Source organism: Prunus dulcis, chromosome 2 (genome assembly GCF_902201215.1).
Source record: "Prunus dulcis chromosome 2, ALMONDv2, whole genome shotgun sequence".
In the NCBI taxonomy this organism is placed as follows: Eukaryota; Viridiplantae; Streptophyta; class Magnoliopsida; order Rosales; family Rosaceae; genus Prunus; species Prunus dulcis.
In genome coordinates, this window is record NC_047651.1 from 15,151,173 (window position 1) to 15,164,150 (window position 12,978).

A 12,978-nucleotide genomic window follows, 5' to 3' on the forward strand; every position below is an offset into this window, starting at 1 on the left:
GAGGGCAAGATGGCGTTGTTCAGCAGAGAGCAAGAGAGCCTCAAGATCAGCATAGGTAATAGGGGTTTCACGAGCCTGAGCAGACGCAATAGTTGACTCATATAAGGGCCCAACATTATTCATAATGACAGCAAGAAGATCGGAGTCAGGAAGAGGAGAACCAGATAACGCGAGATTGTCAACAATAGCATTGACCTTGTCCAAGTAATCAACAACGGAGGAATCACCACGAGCAATGCGGAAGAGTTCACTACGAAGCTGCAAAATCCCATTTTGATTCGGAGAGGCGAAACGGTTTTCAAGAGCCACCCAAGTAGAACGAGCAGAGGTAAAACGAGCGACGGTGGCGAGAACCGTAGAACTAAGAGAACCATTGATCCAGGATAAAACCAATTGGTCTTGCTGAATCCAAGTATCATAAGCAGGATTAATGTCATCAGTAAGCTTGCCCTTGTCATCCTGAAGAAAAGGAGAAGGAGCAACGACAGCACTGTTGACGAAGGACATCAGCTTGAAACTCTTGAGGAGAGGGAGAATCTGGGCCAACCAAAGGGGATAGTTATTGCGATCAAGCTTGATATGAATAGCTTGAGAGACAGAGGGAAAAGCAATAGCAGAGTCAGAAGAAGAAGCCATGGGGAATATAAAAAAAAGGTAGATAGAAGAGAATTTTCAGACTGTAAGTCAATAGGCTCTTGATACCATGAAAGAAATAGAACGTATGGGGTAAAGCCTCAATTATCATGAGGGCATATTGTATTGATTTATACAGTATTACAGATAGAGTCCTATATCAAATATGATAAGGATATCAGATAACTAAGAGGAAAGTGATAAACGTAAATACAAGATAAGAGTCCTAAGGGCAATAGTCATCTAATAATGACAAGAAGGGCATGAAGGCAGATAAACTCTTATAAGCCAATTTATCAGCAGATAATTAACAAAAACAAACAAACAAAGAAACCCCCCACCAAGATTGATCTCGTATTTCAGATAAAGTACTTTGACAGGAAAGAGAGATAAGGCAAAGAGATTAGAGAAAGGAAGAGAAAGAAGACAGCAGTCATAATGAGAATCTTGTTGCCTCTGCTTGCCCTCTTTGCTTCTACTAATGTTTCGGCTGCTGCTACTTGCGCAACCGGCTCATCACCCTGCCGCCTTTCTTCTGTGTCTACAAAATAAAACATACAAGCACCAGACAGTTTTCATAGAACATCAGAGGAATTAAATTCTTTAAAGTGAATGAGGATGAATTTGCATGTGTTTCATGGAGTGTCTATCAGCAAAGTAAAGGCAGTTGCTATATATTCCCACTCACACATTATCATCTTACACTCTACAATTAGTATTTTATCGTTTTGCTTAAAGGCATTACGTACAGAAAGAATGCAGGATGCAAACTAGTAGTACGAATAGCATCGCCCCGATATGAACTCAGTGATTGGCTAAACACCATACCTGTTTCTTCATTAGACTCTCCAGAGATGTCATTGAACCAAACTTCCTTTTTCCAACCCAATACATATTCTCTAGTTAGTCTGAAAAAAGGTCCATTCCCTAGGTAGTATGTTCCTGGAATAAATTCTGACGAATCCCGACCAATGTCAGATAAATAACTAGGAACTATAGTGTTGTGTTGGGTACTCATCTCATCTTCTTGCTCATGCACAAGCTGGATGCCGCATTCTTTCACCCGAAACAAAGGTTTCGTAAACACTGAAACACTCACTTCATCGCCGCCTTCCAATCCACTTCCCAACCTCCAATGACTTAACCACATCACTTGGTTTTCATCGTCAGGAACACCATGGCATGATGGTGCATAGATCCACTTCAGACCCTTTGTCTTATTACAGACTCTGAGAAGTAGTGGATTAGGTATGCTAGAGGAGGAATAGCCGTTGAAATACTCTGTGTAGACAGTGAAGATGTTCAAGCCTCGAATCCGAAGATTAGGAAGTAAAGGGGGCACAGTAAAAGATACTGAGGATCCTTCACTTCTGTCACTGAACTGTCCTGGAACCTCATGTCTGGGAAGAAATGTGCTGAATATACCAGATTCATACAGTCCCTATACCAAATGTTGATATCAGTAATTCAGTTCTTACATATTATATGTGTGTGTCACAGAGAGAGAGAGAGAGAGAGAGAGAGAGAGAGAAAGAGAGAGAGAGAGAGAGAGAGAAGAGAGAGGCACCTGGATGGGATGCATAGTCCCAGCTCCTGAAGAGAGCCTATCTGGGGTGTACATCCTAATGGCTTCCATGGAATTCAAGTTGCACAAGCCCAAGAGCTTTCTCATTTCAACATCCACCATTCCAATGGGTACTAACTTATACCAGTACTCAACCTCAGCTAGCTTGAAGTTGTAACCATAAATAAACTTTTCCGGTAGGCACGAAATTGATTGAAATGTGACTCTTTCCAACGACTCACAATGGATCGCGACAAGTTCTGTTATTCGTGGTAGCCCTACAAGCGATTCAAGCCTCGTACACTGGGAAAATGCAAGGTGATCAAGCCCGGTAAGGCCTCTGATGCAATCTGGTAAGCTGCGAATTGGATTATGACTTAAATCCAAGCTCTGCAACGAGGATAAGTTACCAAAATCCTTTGGGAAAGCATCATCAGAGATATTACAGTTTGTAAGATGTAAAACAACTAAACTGCAGGGTAAAGTGGTAGAGTGTAATTGATCTATCGGAATCCCATCTGCTTGAAACACTTTTAAAGATTCCATTTTCCGCATCTCCATGGGAAGCTCACTAAGGCTTGAGCAACCAGATAAAATAAGTGTTTCAAGTGATTTTAGCATAGAAATGCTCTTTGGAAGCTTTCTAATAATTTTGCATTTTTTCATATTCAAGTAAACAAGTTTCTCCAGGTTTCCAATGGATTCATGGACATCAACCAAGCTTTTGCAACCCTTAAGAATCAATCTCTCTAAATTGGAGACCAAAGAGAAGTCCCCGGTTTCGATGAGGTGACGGGAATCGCTGAGATCAAGGATCTTTAAAGATGGAAGACTCTGGAAAAAGGCAGGGAGTTTATTCATACACATGTATAACCATCAAAATCCATAAATAAAATAATTAGAAAAAAGAAACGTGCGGAGGAGCAGCATATATACCTTTGTTCCCTTCCAGATTTTTCTTAAGCTACTGTGGTGCATTTCAAGAACAACCAAGCTCTCCAAAAGAAAATCACAGGGTATAGATTCTAAAGGAAATTCAAGCCAATACAACCATCTCAATCCTTTAGGAAATTCTTCATAACCTCCAATGAGTTGTACGGAACTAAGCTGTAGTAATCTTAGTTTCACCATCCTTTTAAATGCAATGGTTTCCACGACTACTTTACTCGAATTTCTTGAAGGAGTTTCTACAGGGTACAAATGCATGTTCAGGGCAAGTCCTTCAACTTTTTTTGAACCCTAACAGGAAAAAAAAAACACTTAGATATGAACCAACAAAAACGCACACTAGAAAAGAAAAAAGCACACACATACATAAAAGGAGCATGTTTCTTACATTCTTTTCTCTCAATACACTTAGAGAATCCTTATGATGCCATAATCTACTACGCTTCTCAGGCTGCTTCGATTCGAGGCGAACAATTTCTCTTCCCATATCACGAATCATTTGATGCATCTTCACGTTTTTATACTTGTCAATTGTTACCAAACATCTATCGATGAGATTTTGCACGCCAACAATTGTAAAGAAATCACATCCATCTAGTATTGTGACAACAACATCCATGTCATTTCCAATAAAGAAACATGCAATATGGAGAAACATATTTTGGTCATGGTCATCTTGTAAAGAATCGTAGCTTATTCTCAGCTTACTCATGATGTCACTATTTGGAATAACTTCCAATTTCTTCAATGCACTTCCCCATACATCTTTACTTTGCCCTGATAGAGAAGAACCCAAAGTTTGAAGAGCTAATGGAAGCCCTCCGCTGTACCTTACTACGCTTTCTGAAAGTTCCATGTAACCTCCACTCGGATGGTCCTGTCCGAAAGCATGCCAACTAAAGAGCTCCAATGATTCAACATGACTTAAAGTTTCAATGTTATGCACCTTAACATCTTGATGAGCCTTTAACAACCCCACACACCTAGTTGTTATAATAATTTTACTTCCTGGATAAAACCATTTTCGCATTCGAAGTACTGCATCTAATTGGTTCGTATGATCCACATCATCAAGGACAAGAAGAACTTTTTTACAGCTTATAACATCCTTAATCTTAATTATTCCCTCACTAACACTATGTAACTTCACTGTTCTTCCACCCAAAATATCAGAGAGAAGTTGTACTTGCATTTGAACCAGACCATTAGGACCTTCTGAAATCTCCCTGATATTTTCAAGGAAACTTCTTCCTTCAAATCTTGAAAAATTTGAATTATAAACAACTTGTGCAATGGTTGTCTTCCCTATTCCACCAATCCCATAAATCACAAATATCCCAACATCAGATGATCCATCTTGTAACCATAAATTAATCTCTTTGACTCGAGAATCGATTCCAATTAGGTAAGGGGCAACACTCAATGGTGTGCGACTTAGCTTGCCTTCAATCACTTTAACAATTTTCTTGATAAACTTTGCCTCATGCCTAGAAAATTGCAATCCAAATGAAAATAAATGGGGAAATCAAAATATAAAGTCTGATATGTTAATATTATATATATCATGAAAGAAAGCTTTAGAAGGACCAGATATAAATTAATGAAATTTACCCATCACATTCATTTTGTAAGACCATGCCTGCAAGATCTGCAACTTCTGCAAGTGCTGCCCTCCATCCCTTCACCTTGTCCTTGTTCAGAGATCGATTTTTTTGGTGTCCAGCAAATGCTTTTGCAAAGCTTCCAGTCTGCTTCCTCACCTCAGATGGATCGATGTCGTAGAAGACTGGTAAAACTACATGATCAGAGGTCCTCTTGCGTTGCAGGATCATCACAAGCTCGTCAAGGCACCATTTGGAAGACGCGTAGTCTTTCGAAAACACAATGACAGAACTTCGAGAGTGTTGGATTGCTTTCTCCAGCTCCGGCTTGATATCTTCCCCTCTCTCAAGTTCATCGTCGTCTCGGAAAGTTTGAAGCCCTGCGTTGACAAAGGCTGTATAGATGTGGTCAGTAAAAGTTTTGCGAGTGTCTTCACCTCTGAAACTCAAGAACACATGATAACTGCAAGCAAAAGTATCTGCAGAGGAGGCTTCTTGAGCACTAACAAGTGCCATTGATGAACAAGCAGCTCAGTAAATCTAGCTGGTATTTTTTCCTTGCAGGTTTCTTGGCTGATTATATCATGATCAGGTGATATTAATGAGCGTTTCAAAAATGTCCTTTCCTGGTCAAGAAGATAAAGACAGTCTTCTCCATCAACTTAAAAGCAAATGGCATAGATACCAATGCGTGACCTTTTTACTCTGAGTCAAGCAAGTGAAAGAGATGTCCACTGCTTATCCTAAACGCAATAATTCGTGCTAACTGTTAATTAAGGGAAAACTTTTGAGTGAGAGTGTAACAATCACATCGAAAAATAAAAGGCTTACAACTTAACATTAAAAGAATATTGTTATTTTTCTCATCTCAGTTGTATTGTCTCTCTAATTAAAGTAGAATCTATATATCTAGACAAATGGGATATAGGTTGTCAGTCTAACACTAATACATGTACATTCAATCTCGATTAAAAAGAAGGTATAACATGTACTAATATTGAGTTGAGATTGTACAATTAATTTTATTCAAACTGAAATTGGGGACCTTGTTTAATTTAAATTTTACATAAACTTTTTACGGATTCAACTTTTGTTGCATGACCTCATTGAGGATAGAGAAGAACGGTGTCTTGAAGTAACATAAGTTACCTTGGTTTGATCCATTTTTGTGAGCCAAGTTCATGATTTGGAGTTTTGTTCCTATAATGAACAATACTTGAGTTAAAAGTGTGACGCTTTGATGTAGTTTTAGTGGTCTCCTTTATTTTCAATGGAATCCAAACGCCTTGCTTTTGACAAAATTTGGCGTTGACGGTTTTGGGTGAAGGGCAATGGCCATGAGTCATGAGGCCATTTCCAAGGAGGGCTCTATTTAGGGCTCAACAGAACTTTCATATCTGTAGCCTAAGAGCAACTCCAGCGCAAGGAGTTTGGCCCGGGCAACAGGCCCCTTGCAGCCCAAGTGTCCCTCCAGCGCAGCCAAAGCAGCCCGGGCAAGCTGCGGGTCTCACGAGCCCGGGCAGGCCTAAGGGCGAAAATCGACTGGGCTCGAGCCCGAGTTAGGTGACGTCAGCGCTGACGTCACCACACGCAGGCTCCAACGGTAACCTGCCACGTGTCAACACCGGGTGGCTCCGATTGGTTTTTTTTCCAGAAATCCTACAGTTCTCATTTTTTTGGCCAAAAAAATTTTAAAAAAATCCTAAAAAATCCGAAAAAATTCTGAAATTTTTTTAAAAAAAATACCAAAAAAGTATGTATTTTTTCCCTATAAATACCTAACCATTTTATCTACTTTCAACACCAAATCTTCATACAATTTCTTCTCCATACAATATTTTCTACTCTCCACTCACATTATTCATTTTCCACACCAAATCTCCATACAAACTCATCTCCTTCCAATATTTTTTACTCTCTACTCATATTTTCCACTTTCCACACCAATTCCATACAAACTCTTCTCCTTCCAATATTTTTTACTATCCACTCACATTTTTGTACTACTTTCCATTTGTAGAAAATAAACAAATGGCATCTTCTGTTGAAATCGGAGGCTCGTGGTCAACCCAGGAAGATATTGCATTGTGCGAGTCTTGGGTGAACGTTAGTCATGACCCTATCACGGGCAATGAGATGAAGTTCCATCATATGTGGAGCAAAATTCATGGAGAATTTTGTCAAAGATCGGGTTCCATTCGGACCGAAATGGCTTTGTCTAGTAGATGGAAAATTCTAAACAAAGAGTTAGGGAAATGGAGAAATGCCTTGACAAAAGCAAGGGAGAACATTCGGAGCGGTGCGAATCTTTCCGATGAGGTAAAATATTTTTAATTGCCATTTTAATCAATTTAATGTAACTTTTTTTTTATTGCATATTCTATTTTTTTTTTGTTGCACAATGTTTATTTTATTTTTGCATTTCCTAATTGGCTTTATTTATTTACATAATCAATTTTATTCTTGCATTTCAAAATAGTTTATAATTTCATGCATAATCTTTATTTTTGTTTTTGCATTTTCAATTTGTCTATATTTATTTACATAATCAATTTTATTCTTGCATTTCAAAATAGTTTATAATTTCTTGCATTGTATATTTTTTTTTAATGCACTTCCAATTATTTATTTTGAATAGATCATACAAGCACAAATGTGGTTTGGTGCCACGGGGCAAGGGAAAAAAAGTTTTGTGCATTTCCAATGTTGGGAAATTGTCAAAGATTGTTCCAGATTCAAAATTATTCCTACCGCACCCCCGGTTGTGTTGCATGAGACGCCGCTCCACGAATCGCCATCAACCGATTCGCCATTGGACTCCCCAATGGAAACGGAGTCACCACTCCCACGTCCGCCGAGACCTATTGGGAGAAAGGCGGCAAAGGCCAAGAGAGGGGCCACTTCAAACATTGATTGTGTTCAAATATTCGAGCAAATAGCTAAGAACAACTCTCTAAGATTGGAGAGAGACTTGAGGAGCGATGAAGCGGACAAGGCACGATTGGAAGCCTTTGCAATTGAAAAGCAACATGCAAAAAAAAAAGACGACGATGAAAGAGAGATGAAAATCATGGCCATGGATACGAGCCATATGTCTCCTGAAACAAAGGCCTATTGGAAGCATAAACGAAGGGATGTGATGAGAAGAAAACTTTTCCATGACGACGGACCTAGCAATACGGATTGGCTAAATGATGAAAACCATTAGATTGTATTGTTGTATTTTTTTTTATAATTGTTGTATTTTTTTTTAAATTGTTGTATTATCCTTTAATTTGTTGTATTGTTTCTTTTTTATTCAATCAAAAAAGCATTCTATAATTGGACTATTTATTAAAAACATTTGAGCATTCCTCACAAAGATTAATTAAAAACAAACCTTCATTTATTGCAAACAACACACAAAACAAACCATACATAAAAACATAATAATAAAAAAGACCTCGCAATTATTCCACAAAACACAACACACAAAAACAAAGCATAATTAAAACAAAGCATAATTCCAAACAAAGCACGAATCTAGCCTTCATCCATTGTGATTGCCTTTCATCTGCCACAAGTGCTCGATCAAGTCAACTTGACGTCTTTCGTGAACATATGAAGATTGCATTTCTTGATAACGATCAATCATGGGGTTGTTGAATCGACCATCCTGAAGTAACGGTTCGGGCTCCATTGGTAGTCCATTTGGTCCCATCGGCCTTTCATATATTCTTGTCAACGCCGTGTTCATAGGATCGGGTTCAAACACCTCTGCAGCATCGTAGTCATACTCATCCTCCACAATCATGTTGTGGAGGATGATGCAAGTCATCATAATACTCCTCAGCACCTCCTCGTCTAGCATCCGAGCAGCACCCCCGATAATTGCCCAACGAGCTTGCAAGATACCGAAACACCTTTCCACATCTTTCCTGTAACCTTCTTGAAAGGAAGCAAAGCTTCTTTCCTTCTCGGATTGGGGATTCGAAATTGTTTTCACGAATGTCGTCCACCTAGGATAAATTCCGTCGGCAAGGTAGTACGCACCAGAGTATACGGTATTGTTGATTTGGTATGTGACCTGGGGGGAATGACCTCGCAATACCTCGTCGAACACCGGGGATTGACCAAGGACATTGAGGTCATTCTCCGGCAACCCCGAAAAAGGCATGCCAAACCCAAGTGTCGAATGAAGCTACGGCCTCCAAAATGATACTTTTTTGGCCCTTCCGATTCCCATACTCTCCTTGCCACGCAGTAGGACAATTCTTCCACTGCCAATGCATGCAATCGATGCTTCCAATCATTCCTGGGAAACCTCGAGCCTCGCCTTTTTGTAGAAGCCTTTGCAGGTCCCTCGGAGTGGGTTTGCGAAGGTACTCCCTCGTGTACAAATTTTCCACTGCATCACAGAATCTCACCAAGCACTCTAGGATAGTAGATTTTCCCATCCTTGCAATCTCATCCACCTGCTCTGCAGATGCCCCATAAGCAAGCATCCGCAAAGCAGCTGTAAGTTTTTGCTCCCGGATAAGACCCAAAACTCCAACAGTATCATGCTTTTGAATGAAGTATGTGTCGTAATTACAAATATCATGCATGATTTTTTGGAACAAATGTGGCTGCATTCTATATCTCTCTCTAAACTTATGAGCAGGATATAACGAATTTGGGATAAAGTAATCCTCCAAGAGATTCTTACCCCGAGACTCTCTGCTTCTGTCCACATTCGGGGCACGACGACGATGGTGTTGGCTTGATTGATTCATCATACACACCGCCGCTACTTCAAGCATTTCTTCCTCTTCTTCATCTGCGTCCCGATCTTCTTCCTCACGTCTACGCCGGATTTCTTCCCATTCTTTCTGTTGCCTCTCCAACACCCTCATGAAGTTTGACATTGAGAGTATAATGTGTTTTGTAAAATCTGAGAAATGAAGGAATATATAAGAGATGGTGTGAGAGGAGTGGTGTTGATGGTGTAGTTTTATAGAGGGATTCAGAAGATAGAGATGACACGTGGCACAATTTTAGAGGGTGAAAATCTTATCTGAAATCTGAGATCACTATTTGTAAAAAAATATCTGAAAATCTTATCAGACATGGGACACGTGGCACAATTTTAGGGGGTGAAAATCTTATCTGAAATATGAGATTATAATTTTTTTAAAATATCTGAAAATCTTATCTGACATGGGACACGTGGCACAATTTTAGAGGGTGAAAATTTTATCGGAAATCTGAGATTATAATTTTTATTAATGAATATCCGAAAATTTTATCTAGAATAAGACACGTGGCAACCGAGATTCACATCCGAAAATCTTATCTGAAAATTTAATCACAAAAGATTATCAAAATTAATGATTTAAAGTATAAAAAAATAGGAAATAAAGTACAATGAATAGTAATTGCCCTAGACTTGCCCTAGACTTTGCCCTTGTGAGTGGAACCACAAATGGCAAGGCTGACACTATTCACGTGAATAGTGTCAGCCCTTGCTTGCCCTAGCTTGCCCTTGCCTTAGACTTTGCCCCAAGGGGTGGAGTTGCTCATAATGTCAAAAAGGTCCAAAAAGGCCAAAAAAAATGTCAAAAGACATCCTTGGGGAGATTTGGGGCTCTAAATGCTAAAGACCTCTCAGAGTTGTCCTCAAATGTGGACGTGGATGCAACCCCTTCAGCTTGAGTGGTCCCCACATGAATCACTTTTCTCTCTCTCTCAATCGCACAGGACGTGCAACTGCCCAAATACTCTCCTATCCTACCAAACCACATGAGAAACGGGGCCCTAGCACATAAAAAAAACTTGATTTTTTACTCCTCTTTTCTACCATTTCTTTTCTTCTTCAAATGAAAGTCTTTTTATTTTTATTTTTATTTTTTTAATAGAAATAAATAGCTAGTTTTTTATTGCCTGTAATCACTTTTTTTTTTATTTATTTTAAATCTTGTACAAATTTTGATTTTTTTTATGGTTGTAATATTCAAAAAAAAAGAAAAAGAAATTGAGAACCTAATGCATAGGCCTAGCCTTTTGCTGAAATTTTCTTGAAAATTCAGAAAAGATACAAGATAATAAATATTTTTAATCAAACGATATTAGAAAGAGATAAGAGTGCCATAAATGCATATAAACTATGAGTGCCATGTGTCCCTCAAAAGTTCCAAATTCATGACAGCTCACTGGCTTGTGTCATAAATCAGTCTTTGGGGTCAGGATAGCAAAAGCCCGGCCCAGCACAGATGGCCTACCAATTTATGCCAAGGCAAAGATTTCTTGGAGCACAAGGCTCCATACATTGCAGAAATCAGCAAGCAGAACAGAACATGTAGAAATCTGAAAATTTGTGGTCATACAAGTTACAGCACTAAGCAGCAAAGTTTGCAGAGTTTATTTTGCTAACAAAATCAGAGATGATGAGGAGGACCCAATTTCCACTTTGGAATTCGAGCCAAGTCCTGTGCGTGTCCGACACCTGGCGAATGTCGGGCACAAATGACCTTTTTACCCTTCTTATTTCAATATCGCTTTAAAATTTCCTTAGACTTCTGCCGAAAATTCGGCAGAGTCTCCCCTGTATTTTGACTAATCCCAAAGTTTTCCACATGTTAAACAAGCTAATAATTCTTCACCAACTGCCAGAATAGTCAATCAACCAATTTCAACTCTAATCACTACATTTCCATCTGGATATCGGAGCGTTCTCTGAGTCCCTCAGGGTTGTGAGGATTTCTACAACACCATACCTGGTTTGAGACATGGAAGCTAAGAATGGCCCGGTGGTGGATCCCGCGTACTTCTACGGCCTGGGGGCGAAAAACAAGTTGGAAATGTGAGTGGACAAAAATAATGTTCTTCAAAACAATTTTCATAACATAATATCCCCCATTGTAAAAAGAAAATTTAGCTAAATAAAATTGAATACGTACTTTCTGCATCAGGCATATTCAACTCAAGGCATTCTATATCAGTCATATTCAAGCTCGAAAGTTTCATACAAAACCACTGAAATCAAAGCTTTCATAAAAGTGCTGAATTCAAACGTGTATAAAACCTCTGTACTCAAACCTTGCATAACTGAACAAATATAAAGGTATCTATGCCTGAAAAATCAGAAAAACTGATTTAAAATAACTGAAAATCATAATTTAATAAAAGAAACTCAAAATCCTTTGAAAATACCACATATTTGTACCCCTGTCTTTTCCGTCAATTCCCTGGCAGGTCTCGGGCGTCACACAGGCTACCCGAGCCGCAAACTGGCGAAATCAGGGGACTATGATCGGCCTGTCCCGCCGGCAGATTCCTCGATGACACCAAGTCAACTTGAGTCGCTCTGGCAGGATGCAGGGGACCGTAGTCAGCCTGATCCGCAATCCTGGCAGGTCTCGGGGACACGAAGTCAGCCGAGCCGCAAATCCTGGAAGGTCTCGGGACACCAAGTCTGCCGAGCCGCAAATCCTGGCACTCACGGTCCGAGCGTCCCCGAAACTCGTGAGGCAAGTCAAGTGCACTGGCTGAACTATAATCAGACTGGATGTCCGTAGACATCGGTCCGACTCTGGGTAATCACCATAAAGAAAATGGGTACGAGGTGGGTTTAAAATAAAAGCCTTTAGAAAAATCTGAATAACAACTGAAATCACAAATTGTGCTGCTGTCTCATCTGATTTCAACCTCAAACTCTGTTTCTATAACTGGTAAATAAGCAGCACAGATTTATAGAACTGTTACTGTACTGATCATGTTCCGAACAGTAATAAAACTTACTTAATATCAAATAAAGAAACTTATTCAAATAAATTCATTTCTAAAAACTTATTTATATAAACTCAATATAAACTCATTTATAAAACTTATTTATATAAAATCACATCAAATCATTCATGAAATCTGATTTATGAAAGAAAGTCCACTCACAGATGGTCCAAGCTACTGCGACCCTTCGAAGGTCTCCTTTGCAATTCTGTCGGGTTCCTGGTGCCTTACTCGATCGATTTGGTGGAGAAATGAAGGAGAATTTCGAGCTGGAATTTTGGGTAGTTTCGGACGAACCTCCGTCGGAAAACACGATTTTCCGGCCAGCTGAGGGCGGCCCCGGGGTTGAGGTCGGTTGGAGAAGGTAGGGGACTCGATGGCGGTTCCAACGCCACCGGTCCCGTGGCCATTGGAGCTTGGAGGCGGCGCCAGCACCTTCTGGAAGTCGGCGGCCCGTTTGGCGCAGAGTCTGGGTTTATATAGATG

General features: G+C 39.7%; 1 protein-coding gene across 1 annotated transcript; it reads right to left on the reverse strand.

Annotated features, from left to right (window-relative positions):
• Window positions 1-720: 720 nt before the first annotated feature.
• LOC117618629 (disease resistance protein RUN1-like) lies at window positions 721-5,328 on the reverse strand. Its single transcript, XM_034348290.1, has 6 exons — window positions 4,757-5,328; window positions 3,534-4,632; window positions 3,134-3,436; window positions 2,201-3,031; window positions 1,462-2,074; window positions 721-1,174 (listed from the first exon to the last, which is right to left on the reverse strand). Exons 1-6 carry the CDS (start codon window positions 5,260-5,262, stop codon window positions 993-995), a joined length of 3,534 nt encoding a protein of 1,177 aa, XP_034204181.1. The 5' UTR covers window positions 5,263-5,328; the 3' UTR covers window positions 721-992.
• Between the last annotated feature and the right edge of the window lie 7,650 nt (window positions 5,329-12,978).

Excerpts from the sequence above, each read along its gene's own strand:
- LOC117618629 (XM_034348290.1), bottom strand. The coding sequence starts at position 5,262 with ATGGCACTTGTTAGTGCTCAAGAAGCCTCCTCTGCAGATACTTTTGCT. Across the intron at positions 3,437-3,533 it reads GTGTATTGAGAGAAAAGAAT|GGTTCAAAAAAAGTTGAAGG; the intron begins GTAAGAAACATG and ends TTTTCCTGTTAG. Across the intron at positions 1,175-1,461 it reads AGAGTCTAATGAAGAAACAG|ACACAGAAGAAAGGCGGCAG; the intron begins GTATGGTGTTTA and ends TTTATTTTGTAG.